General features: G+C 39.7%; 1 protein-coding gene across 1 annotated transcript in view; it reads left to right on the plus strand.

Moving 5' to 3' along the window:
- The window catches only part of KIF5C (kinesin family member 5C), a 77,746-nt gene that overhangs the window by 6,533 nt on the left and 49,454 nt on the right, over positions 1–21,759 (plus strand). Inside the window, 2 exon segments of the mRNA XM_054278544.1 lie at positions 19,653–19,700; positions 19,702–19,744. Coding sequence (XP_054134519.1) covers positions 19,653–19,700; positions 19,702–19,744 — 91 coding nt within the window.

Genomic DNA, 21,759 nt, shown 5'->3' on the forward strand with positions numbered 1-21,759 from the left:
AAAGGCTGCCCATTGTCCCTGTCAGCTGCTCGTGGCTCTGGGATGGGTTTGTAAAGCCGGGCTTAGCGGGAATGCTGAGCTCAGCAGGGCCCGGCTCAGGCTGAGCCTCCCCTTCCCTGTGTGCCCATCCCAGCCCTGGGAAATCCAGGAGAGCTCCGGGATCGGGGTCAGGATCCCCCTGGGCTGGGCTTTCTCCCATGGGGGGAATTCTGTGCTGTCAGGCATGAAATATTGTCCATAAATAAATAAATAAATCAGTGATGCGGCCCAGAGCACACAGAGCATCAGCAGGGCCCGGCTCAGGCTGAGCCTCCCCTTCCCTCTGTGCCCATCCCAGCCCTGGGAAATCCAGGAGAGCTCCGGGATCGGGGTCAGGATCCCCCTGGGCTGGGCTTTCTCCCAGGGGAGGAATTCTGTGCTGTCAGGCATGAAATATTGCCCATAAATAAATAAATAAATCAGTGATGTGGCCCAGAGCACACAGAGCATCAGCAGGGCCCGGCTCAGGCTGAGCCTCCCCTTCCCTCTGTGCCCATCCCAGCCCTGGGAAATCCAGGAGAGCTCCGGGATCGGGGTCAGGATCCCCCTGGGCTGGGCTTTCTCCCAGGGGAGGAATTCTGTGCTGTCAGAAATGCAATATTGCCCATAAATAAATAAATAAATAAATCAGTGATGCGGCCCAGAGCACACAGAGCATCAGCAGGGCCCGGCTCAGGCTGAGCCTCCCCTTCCCTCTGTGCCCATCCCAGCCCTGGGAAATCCAGGAGAGCTCCGGGATCGGGGTCAGGATCCCCCTGGGCTGGGCTTTCTCCCAGGGGAGGAATTCTGTGCTGTCAGAAATGCAATATTGCCCATAAATAAATAAATAAATAAATCAGTGATGCGGCCCAGAGCGCACAGAGCATCAGCTGGGCCTGCTCAGGGCCAGGGCAGGGGGGATTCCTGAGCTGGGATCAGCCCTGGGGGCCCTTCCAGCTGGGAATAGCCTGGGACAGAAAGGGAAACAGGGATTGGTGGCTGATTCCTCTTTGAGAAGGGTTGTGGATTTGGTTTATTTATTTATTTATTTATTTATTTAATTTTTTTTTTTTTTTTCATGCTTTCTGCTGTAAGTACTTTTTGGAATGCCTTGTGGAGAGGTTCTCGCTTATTTTCATCCCTAAAACATTTGGCTGTGCTTTATCTTTTATTCCATGTATATTCCTGTCTGAGCAGGGATGTGGTTTTGTTTTATTTATTTATTTATTTATTTATTTTAATGCCTTCTACTGTAAGTACTTTTTGGAATCTCTTGTGGAGAGGTTCTCGCTTAATTTCATCCCTAAAATATTTGGCTGTGCTTTGTCTTTTATTCCATGTATATTCCTGTCTGAGCAGGGTTGTGGTTTTGTTTTATTTATTTATATATATATATATATATTTTAATGCTTTCTACTGCAAATGCTTTCTGCTTGTGGAGAGGTTCTCGCTTATTTTCATCCCTAAAATATTTGGCTGTGCTTTGTCTTTTATTCCATGTATATTCCTGTCTGAGCAGGGTAGTGGTCTTGTTTTATTCTATTTTTTTAATTTTTCTTTTTTTTAATGCTTTCTACTCTAAGTACTTTTTGGAATGTCTTGTGGAGAGATTAGTCAGCAGAGTTTGTGCACGTTCTAAAACCCCTCAGAGATCTCTGGGTGCTGTTTGACACCTGTCACTCTGTGGGTAAAACAGACGTTAAAAAAAAATTATTGGGATAATAGATAAATGGCTAGTTTAAAAATTATTATTATTATTATTATTATTATTATTATTATTATTACTACTAGTACTAGTACATCACCATCATCATTATGGTTGTGATTTATTGTTATAATTTTTATTATTATATATAATTTTTATTTATCATTATTATTTATTTATAGTATTTATTATTTTTATTTATTAATATTATTATTATACCCCACATGGTCTTCCTGCAATGCATCTTTCACAGTTCTAATTCTCCAAAATCGTTTTTTTTTTCCCAATGCCATATTTATAAACTTGTTTCGGGTTCAATCTCTCTCTCACCCATCTCTATTCCATTCCTCCCTCAGCCAGCACACCTTGTGTCAGAGTTTGCACACAAACTTTATTTTTTTTTTTTATTTTTGTGCAAATTTTTTGCCCAAGGCTGTATGATCTCTCAGCCAGGCTTTGGGAATCCTTTACAAACCCATTTCCCACAAGGACTGAGCAGGGTTTGGTTTGAAGGGAAGAAGGATTGGTTTGGTTTGCTGAGAAGGAATTTTGGGATACAAACACCTTTTTTTTCCTCCAGAATCCTTTGGGAAAGAGCAAACACAGGATGGTCCCGCTGGCTCTGGGTCACTTTTTTATTTCCCTGCACAAAACCAATCCCATTTCCTGAACAATGGTGTGGCTGCTCAGGGAGCTGCTCCCAAATTTGATATTTAAAGCAATTCATGAGCTCCACATTTATTTTGTGTGCAAGATTACAGTCAGGGGCCTGGAGAGGTAACTGAGGAGGGGTTTGGTTCTGGTTTTGGTTGTTATTTTATTATTATTCTATTAAGAAATATATTAATTTCTTGTGGCAGGGAGACTCCCATGAAGTGCTGAAGCAAATGTGCCGTAGTGTCAATGGAAATAAATCTGTGCTGATAAGGATTTCTCCAAATATTCTCCTTTTCCACTGTGCCTGTATCCAACCCCAGGTTTTGGGGTGAATGGCAGAGTTCATCTCCTGGGATTCTGCAGGAACTGACCCAATTTTGGGAGCTGTTCCCAAGGCAGGGATACTCCCCAAACCACCAAAATCCTTTTATCTTGGCCCATTCTTGCTGGGTTTGAGGCATTTCTGTGGGGACAGCGTGATTTGGGGGGATTTGTTTGATTTTCCTTTGGCTCCTCAGCTGTTCTCCTGCTGGAATGGATATTCCCTGCTGGAATGGATATTTCCTGCTTTTATTCCTGCTTTTATTCCTGCTTTTGCAGGCTGGCTGTCAGTGCTGGGCTGGGATCAATGTGAGTTTTATGGATGCAGCTGCTCCTGTGTTTGCTTTTCTGCTCTCTGAAATAGTGCTGAGAACTCAGGTGTGCAAGTGGCTCCTGTTTATGGATGGAGCTGCAGGAAGGATGATTTACTCCACACTAAAAGCACAATTCCTCACCCAGGCAATTCCCCTTTTGTGTTTCCTCAGGGCTTTTTTATCCCCCCTGTTCCCAATCCCCTCAGGGCATCCTTCTCCAAACCCAGCCTGTCAAAAATATGGATTCTCACTTAAACCTTCAAAACTTAAAATACAGGTGATGCATTTCAACAAGCTGAATTGTCAAACCACAGGAAAACGGAATTTTAGGCCACCCTTTGTTGTCTTTTTTCCCCTCTGGTACCTCCTTTTTCTTTGGGATCAGGTTTAAACACTGAGCATCATTCCTGGGTAGCCCCAGTGCTTTTCCTTCCCTTGGGATGCCCAAATCAACCCCTGGGGCTTGGATTTGTTTTGCCAAGTGTCTTTTGAGCCTGGTGCAGTGAGATTTGGGGTTTTTGGGGTTATTTTGGGTGCTTTGTGCGCTCCCCTGGAGAGGATTCCCCCCAAGGCTCCCTGCCCCAGGGAAGCTCCTGTGTGTGCTCAGGGATTTAAATTGAGAATAAAAGGAGGGGAATTTTATTCTCTCTGCCAGGAGAATAAAAGCTGTTCAAAAAGAGAAAATCAGGGGTGCAATGCCATTCGTGAGGCTTTAATATTGACCTGCTTTTCTCTTTTCCGTAGGAGTTTCTGTGAGGAAACAGGCTTGGGAGTAAAGATGATTTAATTCTGATTTTTCTTGAGGGTTTTAACTCTGCTGCTGACACCCCTGGTATTATCCTGGGTGTCTCAAAATGCCTCCCTTGGGATTTGTTTTCTTCCAAAATTTCTTTTTCTGTGCTGCCTGAGGTGTCTCCAGGTATTCCCAGATATTCCTAAAACCCCACAGGATCCCATTTCCCCCTCAGTTTCCATGCCCTGGGGTGCTGAGGCATTTCTGGTTAAATTCTGGCTGCTTTAGTTGGATGCAGGAGTTTATTTGGAATTTGGAGTGAATCTTTTCCTCAAAAGATCCCTCCTGGACAGGGGGGTTACTTGTGGTTTGTTTTGTTTTTATTAACACCTCCAGGGATTTTGTTTTTGTTGGGTTCTTTGAGCTTGACATGCTTGATCTTAAAATCACCCAAACTTACCTCCCAGATATTCTCTTTATTCTGTATTTTTTGCTTGGTTTGGTGTTGCTGCAACCTTTTAAAGGCCAGAAAAGAGATTTGGAGCTGCCCAGGGATGGTTTGACACTCTGGGTTTGGCTGTGTTTGTTTTTCCAGCTCCCCTGTGGGATAATGCTGCTTGTGTGTGAACTGAAAAAAATGCCTTAATTCAGTTTTATTGGGTTCTGCAGTGTGAACACATTGCATAAATAATCCTGGCAAAACAAAGCAAACATAGCAGCAAAAACTTACCTCAAAATATCCAAAATGGGATCCCTCACAGCCTTAGAGGTGTGGGATTGCTGATGGATTTCTGGTTTTGTTCATCCATTTCTATATATTTCTATATATTTCTATATATTTCTATATATTTCTATATAAATATATAGAAATATGTTTCTATAAATTTCTATACATTTCTATATATTTCTGGCCTCCTTGGTTTTTAGATTTGAAAAAATCTTAAAGCTTAATTTTTTTCTGTTTTTATGGGAAATGGTTGTCATCAGATTGCTGTTAAAATATCAATAATTGGTGACAGGAGAGCTCCAGAAAATGTCGATTTTCCACCTGTGAGACAGAGCCATGACACCAGGAATGTGGAATTCTTTTTTTCCCCCATGAGAAATGAGTACCCAGAGACAAAACCTTGAATATTTCATAGTGTTCTTTGCTGAAAGTGATTCATTTTCCCTCCCTGTGCGGAGAGAATTCCCTTTTCAGTGCCTGGTTGTGATGATGGACAGGATGGTGTAAAAGCTCAGGGAATGGGGTGAACCTTGGATAACTGGGCTGCTTCTGAAGCTGCTGAGAACATTTCTCCTCCACCAGGAGGATTTGATACCAAAACCACCCTAAATCACCCCAAGACCTTCAAAACCTTTTTTGCAGCACCAAACATCCCCGCATTTCCAGAGATATTTTTCTATATCAGCATTTTCCAGTCAGCAAATTCTGGTTTTGGCAGCTCCTGAGCTGCAAACCTCTGGTTCCGAGGGGTGAAAGTTGAATTTCAAAGCCCCACAGGAATTACCCTGGCTGTGGATTATTCCCCAGTTTAGGAGAGGCTGAGCAGCAGAGTTCTCTGCATTGGGGGAACTGGGTTAGGGAGTATTTTTAGCCAGGCTGTTGCAGAAGTTGGCTGTTTCTGCAGCTGTAATCTCTTTTTTTTTATTATTTTTTTTTCCTTTTTTCCTGCCTGCACTGCTGCAATCCCTGCTGGATTTGGAGCAGGGGGATGGATGGGGGGATGCTGCAGCTCCTCCCAGGGCTGGGGGGGGCTCTCACCTCCTTCACTGGGGAGGATCTGCCAAAAACCCTCCCAAAAATCACCTGGGTTTTGGTTAATGCACCTCCAGTCACATCCATCCCCTGCTTCTCTCTCCCATGGCCTTTTAGCCCATCATCTCCTTTTATTTTGTATTTCTGTTCTCCCTCTCTCCTTTTCTATTACTTTTCCCCTCTCTCCTTTTCTATTATTTTCCCCCCTCTCCTTTTCTATTACTTTTCCTTTCTCTCCTTCTTTATTACTTTTGCCCCTCTCTCCTTTTCTATTATTTTCCCCTCTCCTTTTCTATTACATTTCCTCTCTCTCCTTTTTTAGTACTTTTCCCCTCTCCTTTTCTATTATTTTCCCCTCTCACTCCTTTTCTATTACTTTTCCCCTCTCCTTTTTTAGTACTTTTCTCCCTCTCTCCTTTTCTATTACTTTTCCTCTTTCTCCTTTTCTATTACTTTTCACCTCTCTCCTTTTCTGTTATTTTTCCCTTCTCTCCTTTTTTATTACTTTTCCTCTCTCCTTTTTTATTACTTTTCCTCTTTCTCCTTTTCTATTACTTTTCCCCCTCTCCTTTTCTGTTTTTTCCCTTCTTTCCTTTTGTATTACTTTCCCCTTTCTCTCCTTCTTTATTATTTTTCCCCTTTCTCTCCTTCTTTATTATTTTTCCCCTTCTCTCCTTTTCTATTACTTTTCCCCTCTTTCCTTTTCTATTACTTTTCCCCTCTCTCCTTTTCTTACTTTTCCTTTCTCTCCTTCTTTATTACTTCCCCCCCCCTCCTTTTCTCTTACTTTTCCTCTCTCTCCTTTTCTTACTTTTCACCTTTCTCCTTTTCACCTTCTCTCCTTCCATTACTTTTCATCTTCTCCTTTCTTCTCCTTTTTATCTTGCATTTTACCTGATTTTCTCCTCTCAGGACCTCACCCCATGCTTTTTTTGTATTTTTCCCCTTTTCTGGGCCACCCACAAATCCCCAGTGTGGAGCTGCTGTGGCTTGGTTTGATTTTTTGGTTTGATTATTTGTCCCTTCCTGGCATCTCTCACGATTTCACTTCAAAGCAGGAAGAGTTCAGCGCTGCAAACAGATCTGGGAAGCAGAATTAATCTCACTGCACAGGAGCACGTGGGGAAACATTCTCCTGGATGAAATAAAATGTTTGTTTGTGTTGGTGAAGGAGGATTTATTCCCTGTGTGGCTGGCTGTGTGTGCAGCCCAGATTTGCTGAGGATTATGGAGTAAATTCAGCCTTAAACTTCAAACTAAGCATGAAAAAAACCTTATTTCTGTGCCCTGTGTGTGTGGGAAGAAGGTGGGAATGCTGGGAGGAGCTGGGGGAAAATATGATATGATATAATATAATACATTATGATATACTATGATATAATAATATAATATAATATAATATAATATAATATAATATAATATAATGTAATGTAATATATGATATAAATATATAAATATATAAATATATAATATAAATATATAAATATATGATATAAATAGAAAATATATAATATAAATATATAAATATATAATATAAATATATAATATAAATATATAATATAAATATATAATATAAATATATAATATAAATATGGGGATGTTTGTGTTTTCCTTAAAATTAGCCATTATTTATTTTGTTTATAATACATATATTTATATATTATATACGTATATAGTTAGCAATATATATAATTATATGATAATATAATATATAATGTTATAAATATGTAATATATTGCGATTATAAGTATAAATATGAATATATAACATATAACATATATAATATAACATATATAATATATAATATAACATATATAATATAACATATATAATATATAATATAACATATATAATATATATAATATATGTAATATATAATATATGTAATATATAATATATATTATAATATAATAATAAATCAGCCTTCTGAGAACATGCAGTCAGATTCTTATCTCTCGTCCTGGGCACCTCCCAGATTCAAACCCCCACAGCTGTCCCTGCATTCCTTGGGGTGCTGGGCCAGGATTAACCATGGATTTGGGGTGCAGAGCTCAGCACTGCCATGGAGCTCTTGGCAGGGCTTGCTGTGACACAGGGCCACCAAAAGCGCAGGACTCATTGTGACACAGGGCCACCAAAAGTGCATCCCTGTGCTTTTAAAGGTGCTGCCGTTGTTCTTGTGCTGCTTGGGGCTTCAGGAATGATCAAATCTGGCTGGGACAAATCCACAGCCAGCACTGTGCTGCCCTGTCATTGTAGGAATGAAGGGTTGGGATGATTTTCAAGCTAAAAACGATTTATTGCTCAGATAAGCATCAATCCCAGGGGCTGTGAGATTTTAGAGGAGCAAGCAGTTAGTCACAGCTCAAGAGCAGCCACAAGTTTCTTCATTACAAGACAATATAGAACTTTCTAAATTAATAGGCAGTTGTCACAGGGTTTATTTTGCTTTTCTGACCTATCACTTTTACTTAATTTTGCTGCCCTGCGGACACTTTTGTCCAATGGCTTCTTACTTGCACAGAATGTTTCTGTTGAAACTTCTGAACTCTGTTTCTAGTATAACTTCTAAACTCTCATCTTACTCTCTACAACCCCACCCCTACTATAAACCCTTCACCATCTTGCTCATACAGTTTCTCACTCATTTAAAGCACATTCTTACAACTATAGAAGCAGAAGTTTATGATTTTTCTGTTTAGTGTCTGTGTGCTGTATTTTTACGTCAAATCTCCCAAGGCTGCAGATGAGCCTCTCCTGTGTCCGTGGGAGTTTCTGTTTTCCTGATCCCCACCCTTTGGAGCATCCCCTTTCCTGGGGGTGCTGCAGAGCCCCGGGTGCTGCCGCTGCCCTTTGCCATTCTGGGCTGCGGTTTCTGTTCCTGGGGTTTGCACCCGGAGCAGGGGAAGGTTCCTGTCACACCCCAGGCTTTGGGAATCTGCTGCAGCATCAGATCCCTGCACATTCCAGCCCTCAGCCCCTCAGGTTGGGGTGAGGAAGGGGAAGGAATTGTGAATTTAAGCTGCTGGCTCTGGTGACAGGAGCTCCAGCAGGAACCAGGGCATTTTTTGTCATTGTCCCCTGAGCTCTGCCTGCTGTGGTCCCTTGTGCAGGCTGGACAATGATGGGTGCTCTCCCTCTCTCCTGGAGTTGGGAATGGTCGGGATTTTCAGAGCTGGAGGGCAGAGGAGAATATTGTGAATAATCTGCAGGGGTTATTCAGATGATGGGGGGAGAGCAAAGCTCTCTGGGGAGGGGCCGTGTCCTTGTCCTGGTGTCCTGAGGGGTTCTGGCTCTGCACAGGGAAGGTTTTTGGGGCACAGGGGTGAGGATTGAGCCCCTCAGTCCTGAATTCTTCCCTTGGGATTCAGCCACACAATAAATGAGGCTGTGGATTAATCCCTGGATAATGCACCCCAGAGCAAATGTTGGAATCTGAAATGTGAGGAACTCCCAGAAGTTTGGGTTTGTGAGGTAAAGCTTAGAATTAAACTCATTATTTGGTCCGAAATTTAAAAAAAGGCTGATAAACGTAGGTGTTAGAAGTGACAATGTGAATTTATAGTTTAAAGTAGAAACACATATAGTGTTTCTATAGTGTATTTCTAATGTGTGTATCGTTTCTGTAGTGTATTTATTTTCTATATTGTATTTATAGGGAATGTATAGTTTCTATAGTAGATTTATAGTTTCTATAGTGTATTTCTAGTGTGTGTATAATTTTTATTTATTTTAATATTAGTTTCTTTTTATTTTTATAGTTTCTATTCTATTTCTATTTATTTTCTATTGTGTATTTATAGTATATGTATAATTTTTATAGTGTATTTCTAGTATATGTATAATTTCTATAGTGTATTTCTAGTATATGTATAATTTTTATAGTGTATTTATAGGGAATGTATAGTTTCTATAGTGTATTTATATTATATGTATAATTTTTATAGTGTATTTATAGTATATGTATAATTTCTATAGTGTATTTATAGTTTCTATAGTAGATTTATAGTTTCTATAGTGTATTTCTAGTGTGTGTATAGTTTCTATTTATTTATTTTAACATTATTGGTTTTTATTTATTATAGTTTCTATTTATTCTGTTTATTTATTTTCTATAATGTATTAATAGTATATGTATAATTTCTATAGTGTATTTCTAGTGTATGAATAGTTAATTTAGTGCATTTATTTTTTATAGTGTATTTATATTATATGTATGATTTCTATAGTGTATTTATAGTGTATGTATAGTTTCTAGAGTATATTTATTTTCTATAGTGGATTTATAGTGTATTTATAGTTTCTATAGTATATTTATAGTTTCTATAGTCTATTTCTAGTGTGTGTATATTTTCTGTAGTGTATTCATAGGGAATGTATAGTTTCTATGGTATATTTATAGTTTCTATAGTGTATTTCTAGTGTGTGTATAATTTCTATTTGTTTTAATATTATTAGTTTCTATTTATTTCTTTTTTATAGTTTCTATTTATTTCTATTTATTTTCTATAATGTATTTCTAGTGTATGTATAGTTTCTATAGTGTATTTCTAGTGTATGTATAATTTCTATAGTGTTTTCTAGTGCATATATAGTTTCCATAGGATATTTATTTTCTACAGTGTATTTCTAGGGTATGTATAGTTAATTTAGTGCATTTATTTTTTATAGTGTATTTATAGTATGTGTATGATTTCTATAGTGTATTTCTAGGGTATGTATAGTTTCTGTAGTATATTTATTTTCTATAGTGTATTTATAGTGTGTGTATAATTTCTACAGTGTATTTCTAGTTTCTATAGTGTATTTATTTTCTGTAGTGTATTTCTAGTGTATGTATAGTTTCTGTAGTGTATTTATTTTCTATAGCGTATTTATAGGGTATGGATAATTTCTGTAGTATATTTATTTTCTATAGTGTATTTATATTGTGTGTATAGTTTCTATAGTGTATTTCTAGTTCAAAGTAGAAACTAAGTAAAAGAAAGTTTAGAGTTTTAGAGTTTAAAACATATATAAAAAATGAAATAACTACAAAGGTAAACAAAGAAAGTAGAATGCAGTACTGTAACTTTGTGTGTCATGACTTAATTAGCTAAGAAAAATTACACTGTGGCATGAGTCCACAAGATGAAATATGTAAGAATTAAGTCAAAACCATAAATATCACCCCAGAGATCTGCCAGGGACAGGTTAACAAATATAAACATTAAGCCAGGGCACAGCTGGGCTCCTGGGGCTTCCCCCAAATCTGCTTTGTGTGGAAATTTATATATATATAAATAATCTTATAAATATATATACATATATTATATATTATATGAATAATCTTATAAATATATATAAATATATATATAAATTATATATATATATATATATATATATATATATATATATATATATTTTATAGAATTTATAAAATAGAAATGTATAGAGTTTATAAAAGAAATTCCCAAATTCTCTCCTCCCATTGCTGAAAGGGACTAGGTTGACTGAAATATGCTGGAGCATGGTAAAAACTGGAGGAAATTTGGATTATTTTGAGTCTGGCAGCGACTTGGTTGCACCAGTGCAGGTCAATAATGATGAGAGAGCTGCTGCTCTGAGTATTGCTGTGTCAGAACTGTGCAAAAATATTGCTCAAGAGGATTTTTCTTTTAATAGCTGCCTTTGTTTTGGGAGATCTTTAGCTTCCTTTCTGGAAGAGTCTTTTTTTTCCAGGTGGAAATAATAAAATAATTATTGAGAATAATTCCCAGGGTTTGATTTCCTGAATTGCAGTCCCACACCCAAACAAAGTGATGCTTTCTGAGGGCGAGATTTGCTGCAAGGAGTTAAAAGTTCCTTCTGCTGGCAGCAAGAAAAGCGGATCAGTGGCCACGAGCCAAACTCCAGCAGCTCCACAGAAAAATTCAGAAGGGAAATCAATAATTGAGCCCCCTCTCTGCACAAATAATGCTGGGTTGGACTCTGCTTGCTCTGCAGTGCCTGCTCATACAGGGCTGCTTGCTTTCATTTGTTTTCCAAATGAGGTTTAGGAATATTACCAAGATTTAGGGATTTTTGGGGTTTTTTTTTGACGCTTTGGTTTGATGCTTTTTTAAAAATGATGCTACTTGGTAGCAGATTCAGGTTATTCTGAATAAATTTCCTTATTCTTTTCCTTTCCTTGTTCTTTCTTTCCTTTTTCCTTTTCTTTTTCCTTATTCTCTCTCTTTCAGGGATTCTGAATTTTCAGGGATTCTGCATTGTCACCCCCCGGGTGATTTGCTGCTGTTCCAATATTTTCATGGGCTGGCACAGAATTGAGATTGGGATGGCAGCAGCAATTCCTGAGTCAGTACAGCTGAATTTTAATTTTGCTGGTTTTTCTGACCTGCTTTTATTTTCTCCATTTGTTTCCAGCCATGTTTTCAATTCCCAGCAGAGATAAATGGCTTTAGGAGAAGGGGATCCTGTTTATTTCTTGGGATTTGCAGCAGCAACAGCCTTGGAGCTGCAGCATCCCTGGGGGCTGTGGGGAAAAGAATTCCCTCCATTGTCACCGTGATATTTTCTGAAAAATCCATTTAGCAGGATTTTTCACCTGAGAAGCCTCAGAAAAGGAATGTAAACAATAATTATCTGATTGCTTAGGATGTGGTCTGGGGGTTGTTTACCAACAGGTGCATCTTGGATTGGTTCCATGTGAAATGTTTTTAATTAATTATCAATCGCAGCCAGCTGTGTCGGGACTCTGGTCAGTCACAGGTTTTTATTATTCATTCTTTTTTAGCCTTCTGATGTCTCCTTTCTCTTCCTTTAGTATGGTTTTAAAAAATATAATATAATATAATATAATATAATATAATATAATATAATATAATGCAATATAATGCAATATAATGCAATATAATAGAATGCAATAGAATGCAATGCAACATAATGCAATGCAACATAATGCAATATAATAAAATGCAATATAATGCAACATAATGCAATATAATAAAATGCAATATAATGCAATATAATAAAATGCAATATAATGAAATATAATGTAATATAATGCAACATAATGCAATATAATGCAATATAATAAAATGCAATATAATGAAATATAATGCAAGATAATATATAGTATAGTATAATATAATATAGAATATTATATTATACTATACTATATATTATCTTGCATTATATTGTATAGTGCAATATAATGTAATATAATTATAATATAAATATAATAATCAGCCTTCTGAGAACATGGAGTCAATTCTCATCTCTCACCCCATCCCGGGACCCTCACAATACCACACTCCATCTAAAAAATTCTCTGCAATTCCAGGGGAATTTGCAGCAATTTATCCCCCTTGGCAGTGGAGGGAGCCTTCAGCAAGTGTGGCCTGTCCCTTTTTTCCAAGGAAAAGGTTTTAATTCCTGCTCTGCAGCTGCAGGGAAGGAATGGGGTTTATTCCACCTCCATGGGATTCCTGTTCTCTGTGCCTGCACTCCCCAAAACCAAAGCTGGAGAGCTTGCTTTGAACAATTCCATCCTCCAGGCCTGCACTTTCCCATCTTTTATTTACGAACCCTCTCCTGCAAGAGAACTTGGGGTGCTGGGAGCTATCTGGGAAATCATTCTCATTAATGAATATTAATTAATCCGCTCCACCTCAGGCGGCTCCGTTACCTGGCCACCAGTTTGGGGTGTGAGGTGCCCCAAATCCCCATAAATCCCCATAAATCTGGGATCATCCCAGCTGCATCCATCAGCCTCCCTGGCCTGAGCACAGAGCCCTGGGTCATTGAATTTTTGGGGTTTTTTTTGTTAAGGTTGGGATTAAATGTGTGAGATAGAATTTTTTGTTCAGGCTCAGATGTTGATTAGTTTTTATTCATATTACAGTCTTTACAAACAGCGAGATTTACAGCACTTTCTTCTAACAAGGAAAAAATGGAGCTTTGTCTTTCTATAAGGCTTTTTAATGATAAACTGTCTAATTAAGAAATGACATTTAAATTATTTTTATTTTTAACTTAATAACTGACTACTTGTGTTCTGTAAAGTGGACTTTTAAATTTAATTACACAATATTACTTAAACTTATGAAGAAGAAGGTGAAGAAGAAGGAGCAGTCTCTGCTTTAAAACTTCTATCTTGCTTTATATATATTACTATATTGTAAAACATTAAACTCTCAGAATGGGTGACAATGACACAGCACCCAAGGGAGTCAGGCTGAGCTGGAGGATTTGGTTTGTGCAGCTTCCCTGAGTGATTGCACAGCTCTGCCAGGGGATCCAGGATTTAAATAATATTTTTAAAAGAATAATTAATAGAAAAATATATATTAACTAATAAATAATAACATAATATTTATCATTAATTATATAATAATATAGTATAATGTTCTCATAATTATATATATAAGTATAATATAATTATATAGAAGTATATAATTATATAGAAGTGTAATTATATAATAATATAGTCTAATATAATATATACTGTTATATCAATTAATATAAGATATAATATAACATAATATAATATAATATAATATAATATAATATATATAATATAATATAATATAATATAATATAATATAATATAATATAATATACAGTATGTAATATAAAATATTAACATAATATATACAATATATAGTATATACAATATATAGTGTAATAACACAATCCATTATATTAATATGTTATAGTAATATTCACATATAATTATGCGTTAATATTATATATAAATATATAATGATATTTAAAATAATTTAATAATGTTTTTATTTATCATTGAAGGGGATGCAGAGAGGGGGTAAAGAGCCCTCCTGCTGCCTTCCCAGGGCTCCAGGGGCAGCCTCAGCTTCCCTGGAAGCTCCTCAGGGTCCCCTCCTGCCTCTGTGCTTTGGTGCTCCTGGGAGCATCTCCGATTTTGGTTTCAGGCTAAAATCCCTCACCACACTCCCCAAAAATCAAACAGATCCGGCTTTTTGTTGTCTGTCTGCTCCCTTTCTTCTCCAGCAGCTGGGAATTCTGTTGTGAGCCATCCCACCTTGCCCGTGGCTTTTGTAAGGGTTTATTCTGTGGGGTCAGTGCCTGCAGGGGAGGTGTCACCTCCCTGCCCCTCCCAGGCTGGGGGTCACGGAATTCATCCTGGAATTGATCCTGGAATTCATTCTGGAATTCATTCTGGAATTCATCCTGGAATTGATCCTGGAATTGATCCTGGAATTCATTCTGGAATTCATTCTGGAATTGATCCCGGAATTGATCCCGGAATTGATCCTGGAATTCATCCTGGAATTCATCCTGGAATCCATCCTGGAATGAATTCATCCCGCAATTCCAGCAGGTTTTCCCACCCCCAGCACTGAGCTCTCCTCATTTCCTCTCCTTGGGCAGTTCTGGGGAGCTCAGGTTGATTTATTTATTGATCAGACCAGGAGATGTGTTTGGTTATTTTGAATTTCTTTAACTGAGGCTGCATCAGCTCCAGGTGACAGCGCTGCTCTGGGTTATTGCCAGGGTAAATTTCGTGTTTATGGTGAAAATCCCTTTTTGTGCTTGTGAAATCCTCTTTGTTTTATTATATTTTAATGCCTTTAAACCAATAGGAGACCAAAGAAGTGGGATGATAAATGTCAATATGCCTGAGCAGAATTGCTGGTGGCATCCAGAGCAGCATCTCTGGCTGTGGCTGCAATTCAGCAGGAATTGTGTGGGTGGCTCAGAGCACTCATCCCAGCCATTATGCAGCACAAGCTAATGGCACAGATTGGCAGGGAGGCTGCTGCAAGGAAGGGAAATGTGATTTATGAGGTGGCAGATAATGCACTGCATGTCTGAGAAACTTGGGAAATAATTCATGGAGGTGCGCAAAAAACGTTTTCTTTCTGGCTGCTTGTTTGCTTGAATTGCTGCCTGATTTTGGTGTTTAATGCAGGATGGGTTACATTTGAAACAAAAAAAAAGAAAAAAATTAAATCACTTGTGTCACTTGTGACGGTGACAATGGGAGAAAAGGGCTGAAAATCGGGATTTTCATGGTTGCTCGTTCTCCCTTCTGCTTTGGGGCAAATTCCTTGGATCTGGAGGGTGTTGCCTTTGTAGGGTGGATGTGGCTTTTGTTGCCTTTGAGGAAAACCTGTCAGGAAGGAGGAGATGACAAAAAATAACCCAAACAACCCTATAAATCCGGGTGGATGTGGCTGCGAGGAGCTGGGGCGCAGAAGGAAGGCTCAGGGAGATCCCAACATTTTCTTCCAACATCACAGACCCAGCCGGGAACTCCTGGACACAAAAATGAGGATTAATGTGGGTTTGAAGCACAAAAACCCCTCCCCAAACCCCCCAGCTGCTCTCATTGTGTGCAGGCAGTGAAGATGCTCTGTGATCCCCCCACATTCCTTATTTCCTTCAGATTTTTCCAGCCTTTCAGCTTCCAAAAAATACCTCACAAAAACCTGACCTGTGGAGCACATTTATGGGCTGCTGTTTTACATTTGCAGCTTTTCAGCCTGGGCGGATAAATCCCTTTGCAGGCAGTGCCTCTCCCAGCTGTGTGGGGCGCAATTAGGATAAAATTGCTTTTTTTTTTGAGGCTCTCTGACATTCCAGGTGTGGGATGCTCTGGTAACAGAAAATAAATGGATGTTTGAGGTTGTGTGTTAGTGAGATTTTTGGCCTGGAGCTTGGGATGAGCAAAATGGCTGGTAAAGAGGTAAAATTATGAAAATTTGGGAAGTTGTTGTGGAATATGCAGAGCTTTGGCTGGCTGGGAGCATCCCAGTGTGGGAAGCTGTGGAGAGACAGAATTGGGGTGGGTGCTGGCTGCTCCCCCACTTTCCTGGCAATGGAATCAGGAGTCACCTCTTGTGTCCTACAGGGTGACCCCAACCTGGAGTTATCTCCTGAATTGCTTGTAAACCCCCTCCTCATCCTGGAACTCCAGACCTGAGGCTGAAACAGGGTCACACATCACAGGCTCACCCCTCCCCTGCCTCCTTTTCCCTCAAGCTGGAGGAGCAGGAGCTCCTGGTGGGATCTCTGGAAGTTGAATCAAAATGTGACAAAAATGGTGAATTGAGCAGAGCCTCAGCTGGAATCGGGTTCCAGCCACCTCCTCAGCTCTGAAGGGGTTAATTTGTCTTGGTTTTTGTGGTTCGTGGTGCCTTGGCAAAAGGGGAACAGCAGGAGCTGTGATGGGAGATGAAGAGGATGCTGTACATCCATGTTGGATAAAGGATTTGTGATTTAAATGGAAATTTCGTGCTGGGTCTGAGGGATTGATCAGCCTTTGAGGTGCCACAAAAATCTGATTTTAGGGGTGCGTGTGCCTTGTGAGCAGTGACAGCTGTGGCAAGGAAGGATCAAGGTTTTCTTGTGTATCCGTGTGGGAATGTCACTTGGGAATCAGGGAGCTCAGGGCTTGGGGTGACAGCAGCCCCCCCAAAATGTCACTGTGGGGCTTGGGGTGACAACAGCCCCCTAAAATGTCATTGTGGGGCTTGGGGTGACAACAGCTCCCCCAAAATGTCATTGTGGGGCTTGGGGTGACACCAGCCCCTCAAAATGTCCTTGTGGGGCTTGGGGTGACACCAGGCCCTCCAAATGTCATTGTGGGGCTTGGGGTGACACCAGGCCCCCAAAATGTCACTGTGGGGCTTGGGGTGACACCAGGCCCCTAAAATGTCCTTGTGGGGCTTGGGGTGACACCAGGCCCTCAAAATGTCACTGTGGGGCTTGGGGTGACACCAGGCCCTCCAAAATGTCACTGTGGGGCTTGGGGTGACACCAGGCCCTCAAAATGTCCTTGTGGGGCTTGGGTGACAGCAGCCCCCCCAAAATGTCACTGTGGGGCTTGGGGTGACACCAGGCCCCTAAAATGTCATTGTGGAATCCTTTCCACAATGTGGGAAGTGATTTGTTGGTGCTGGGGATGAAAATCCCAGCAATTCCTGGATAAAATCAGCAATTCCTGGTTATAAATCCCAGCAATCCCTGAATAAAATCCCAGTAATTCCTGAATAAAATCCCAGCAATTCCTGGATGAAATCAGCAATTCCTGAATATAATCCCAGCAATTCCTGAATATAATCCCAGCAATCCCTGGTTAAAATCCCAGCAATTCCTGGTTAAAATCAGCAATTGCTGAATGTAATCCCAGCAATTCCTGAATATAATCCCAGCAATTCCTGGATAAAATCCCAGCAATTCCTGGATAAAATCAGCAATTGCTGAATATAATCCCAGCAATTTTTGAATATAATCCCAGCAATTCCTGGATAAAATCCCAGCAATCCCTGGTTAAAATCCCAGCAATTCCTGAATTAAATCAGCAATTCCTGAATAAATTCCCAGTTCAGGATGCTGTGGCTGGGCTGGGCTCCTGGTTTGGGTCCGAGCTGTGCTTTTGGTGGCACATTTGTGTTTCCAGCAGGGAAATGAAACCAGTGGGGAGCTGGGACAGCTCGGGGTCACCTTGGGCTCAGCAGAACTCGGGACAGCAAATTTCATTTTCTCTCGGCTCTGGGCTGTTCTTACAGCACAGCTTTCACTGGTTTGTAGGAGTGAACAGCAAAACCTCTGTAAATATTTACAGGGTTATTGCCCCAATATTTGCATGGCTAGTCCCCCAATATTTACTGGGCTAATCCCTTGATATTTACAGGATTATTCCCTTTCTATTTACAGGGTTACTGCCCCAATATTTACAGGATTATTCTCCCAATATTTACTGGATTAATACCTTGATATTTACAGGGTTATTGCCCCAATATTTACTGGGTTTTTCCTCTAATATTTACAGGATTGTTCCCCCAATATTTACAGGACTATTCTCCTATTTACATGGCTATTTCTCCAATATTACATAACTATTCCCACAATATTTACAGGGTTATTTCCCCAGTATTTACAGGGTTATTACCCCAATATTTACATAACTATTCCCCCAATATTTGCAGGATTATTCCCCCAATATTCACAGGATTATTCCCCTGATATTTACACTGTTATTCCCCAAATAGTTACATTATAATCTCCTCAATATTTACGTGGCTATTTCCCTGATATTCACAGGATTATTCCCCCAATATTTACATAACTATTCCCCCAATATTAACAGGATTATTTCTCTGATATTTACGCGGTTATTCCCTTGATATTTACATGTCTATTCCCCCAATGTTTACTGGATTATTCCTCCAGTATTTACAGGGTTATTGCCCCAATATTTACATGGATATTCCCTCAGTATTTACTGGATTATTCCCCCAATATTTTCAGGGTTATAGTCCAAATATTTACAGGGTTTTTCCTTTAATATTTACAGCATTATTTCCCCAAAATTTACATGGCTATTTCCCCAATATTTACAGGGTTACTGTCCCAATATTTACAGGATTATTGCCCCAATATTTACAGGTTGATTGCCTCAATATTTACAGGATTATTACCCCAATATTTATGGGTTTATTCCCCCAATATTTGCAGGTTGATTCCCCCAAAATTTACATGGCTATTTCCCCAATTTACAGGATTATTCCCTCAATATTTACCTGGCTATTCCCCCAGTATTTACGGGATTATTCCCCCAATATTTACATGGCTATTCCCCCAATATTTACAGCGTTATTCCCCAGTATTTACCTGGCTATTCCCCTGATTTTTACAGGTTTATTCCCCAATATTTACAGGGTTATCCCTTAATATTTACAGGATTATTCCCCAGTATATACCTGGCTATTTGCCAATATTTACAGGTTTATTCCCCCAGTATTTACAGGGCTATTCCCCCAATATTTACATGGCTATTTCCCCAATGTTTATATTTAACTAATGGCTATTCCCCCTGAATTCCCAGGAGGGGAAGGAAATACCCAGCTCCTGCAGTTCCAGCTGATGTGTGTCCCACATCCATGGCTGTGACCCCAGTGTGAGCACTCAGGGAACATCTGCCACCTTTTATTTACCAGCCACAGGAAAAAAAATGGCTTTGGAGCACCCAAGATGTCCCATCTGTTCACAAAATATCCCTCTGTGCAGTGCCCTGCCCATTTTCCAGTGGGAAATCCTGCATTCCAGGCTGGGAAAGTGCAAGAAATGTTCTTTATCTCATGGAATTTCTCTTTTTTTTTTTTTTTTGTTTTGCAGCAAGGGAAGCCCTATGTCTTTGACAGGGTGTTACCTCCCAACACAACCCCAGGAACAAGTTTATAATGCCTGTGCCAAGCAGATTGTCAAAGGTAGGTGTTGTCCTTGCTCATTGTCCCTCCTTGGGGCAGGGAAAGGGATGTTTCTGTGCCCTCCAGCTGTTTAAACTCTGGATAATGAATTTTGGAGAGTTTGGCATCAGTAATTCCAAGTATTCCCTTTTTTTAAGGGGTTGTCTGGGTGAAAAAAAAAAAACAAACAATGGAATGAGCTAAAGGAATTGCAGCAGTTGTTCTGTGTTCTCTCCTTGTTATTCCACACAAAATCTGATTTTTGGGATATAAGGGGCAAAAAGTGGGGGTTGTGGTGCAGTTCAGTGCAGGATGAGCGTGGAATTTCTGTAAAATTGAGGGTATGTAAAATTAGAGTGGGTATGTGAAATGAGTGGATGTAAAAGCGAGTGGGGCCACGGAAGGGCTGGTTTGGGAGTTGCTCTGCATGCAGAGAGTTTGGATTTCAAACTGAATGAGAGCACAGGTACCTCGTGGAAAACACCCTGTTCTTGGAACAAAACCTCCATAAACTGTGGAAATTTCAAGGTTTTCACTTGACAATCCAATTTTTTTGGGGTGCATTTTAATCACAGGCCGTACTCCCCCATAATTCAAAAAATATACAGTATTTTATATAATAATCTAAATAATATTTGATGTAATATTTATATAATAATGTAAAAATAATAATCACCCTCCCACTTGTTTCTGGTGCTGGATGATCCATGCTTGGTGATACTGATAAAACTACCAACATCAAACTATCAAGGTGAAGATGCTGAGCTGTAGGGCGTCTTCTTTTTTGCAGTTTTAAGAAAAAAAAAATGCAACTTTGTGGTCTCATTTTTTAAAATTTCTTAAATTTATTATGTATTTCCATATATACGTATGTATGTAATAAATATATTAAATTAATCAAATGGGACTTAAAAAAAAAAAAAAAAGCAGTCCAGCTCCTGGCGCTGCACAGGACACCCCAAAAATCCCAACAGGAGGTTTTTCTTATTTTTATTTTCTGAGGTTTGGATGTGTGACCCCCCTGCATCCCCCAATATTGGGTTATGAGCAGAGCCTTGTGGGGTGTCCCAAAGTCCCGCCCTTGGTTTTTATTCTGCTTTTTTGGGCTCCTGCTCCAAACCCTGTGCAGGAAATTCTTTGGCTCACCCAGATCAGCTCGAGGATCCCACCCTGGGGTAGCCCAGGTGATGGGGGGAAGGACCAGAGAGGAAATTATTTGGTGTCGGAGAGCAGAAATGAGCAGAATTCTTCTCAGAGGGGTCTGATTCCAGCAGCTCTGCCCCCAGATGGGAGAGCCTTGAATAAAAACTGCGTTTGTGCAGCTCAGGGATCATCAGTGCAGGTTGGTGACACAGCCCTGGGGGTTTGGGGAGCTGTTCCAGCCCTCCAGGGTGCGCTGCTGGTGGATTTCTGGGGGTTTTATATCCCTGTGGAAGCTGCTTGCTGGCTTGCTCTCACTTGGGAGCTGAGTGACTTTTCTGGTTGCAAATTGGGTTTCAAAATGCTGAGTTGTAGAACTGGGGAGATGAGGGGTGAAGAAGAGAAATACAGGGACAAAAACCTGGCCATGCCCACCCAGGAAAAAAAGGCAGCAGAGAAAAATTTTGTGGAAAAACTGAAAATCCCTGAGAGGAGAGTTGGAACTGAGAAAAACACTTGGACTTCTTATTTCTTTTTTTCTGGAAATGATGTTAAAACCCCACCTGATCTTGCCTCGGTGTCTGTTTTAATCTGATTTTTTCCTCCTCTCCCTCTGGAGTTTTGTGCAGGTTTTTTGTCTGGGTTTTTTTCCTTCTGGGTTCAGTGCACAGATGGTCTGTAAGTGACTAAAGGTGGAAAATCTTCCACCAAAAATAACCTCAAAGCTGACACTTCTGACTTGTTTTCACTGCAGGTGATGCAGAGGGCTGCTGGGGTTTTTTGGTTTTTTGGGGTTTTTTGAAGAGGATAAGGTGGGTTTTGCTAATTGGGAAGGTAAATCTCTGTTCCTCCAGCAAAATGCAAATATTGATGCAAATTCTGAGCAATTTTCTTAC

Source organism: Melozone crissalis, unplaced genomic scaffold (genome assembly GCF_028551555.1).
Source record: "Melozone crissalis strain CALT ecotype California unplaced genomic scaffold, PUWL_Pcris_2 ptg000023l_1, whole genome shotgun sequence".
Lineage (NCBI taxonomy): Eukaryota > Metazoa > Chordata > Aves > Passeriformes > Passerellidae > Melozone > Melozone crissalis.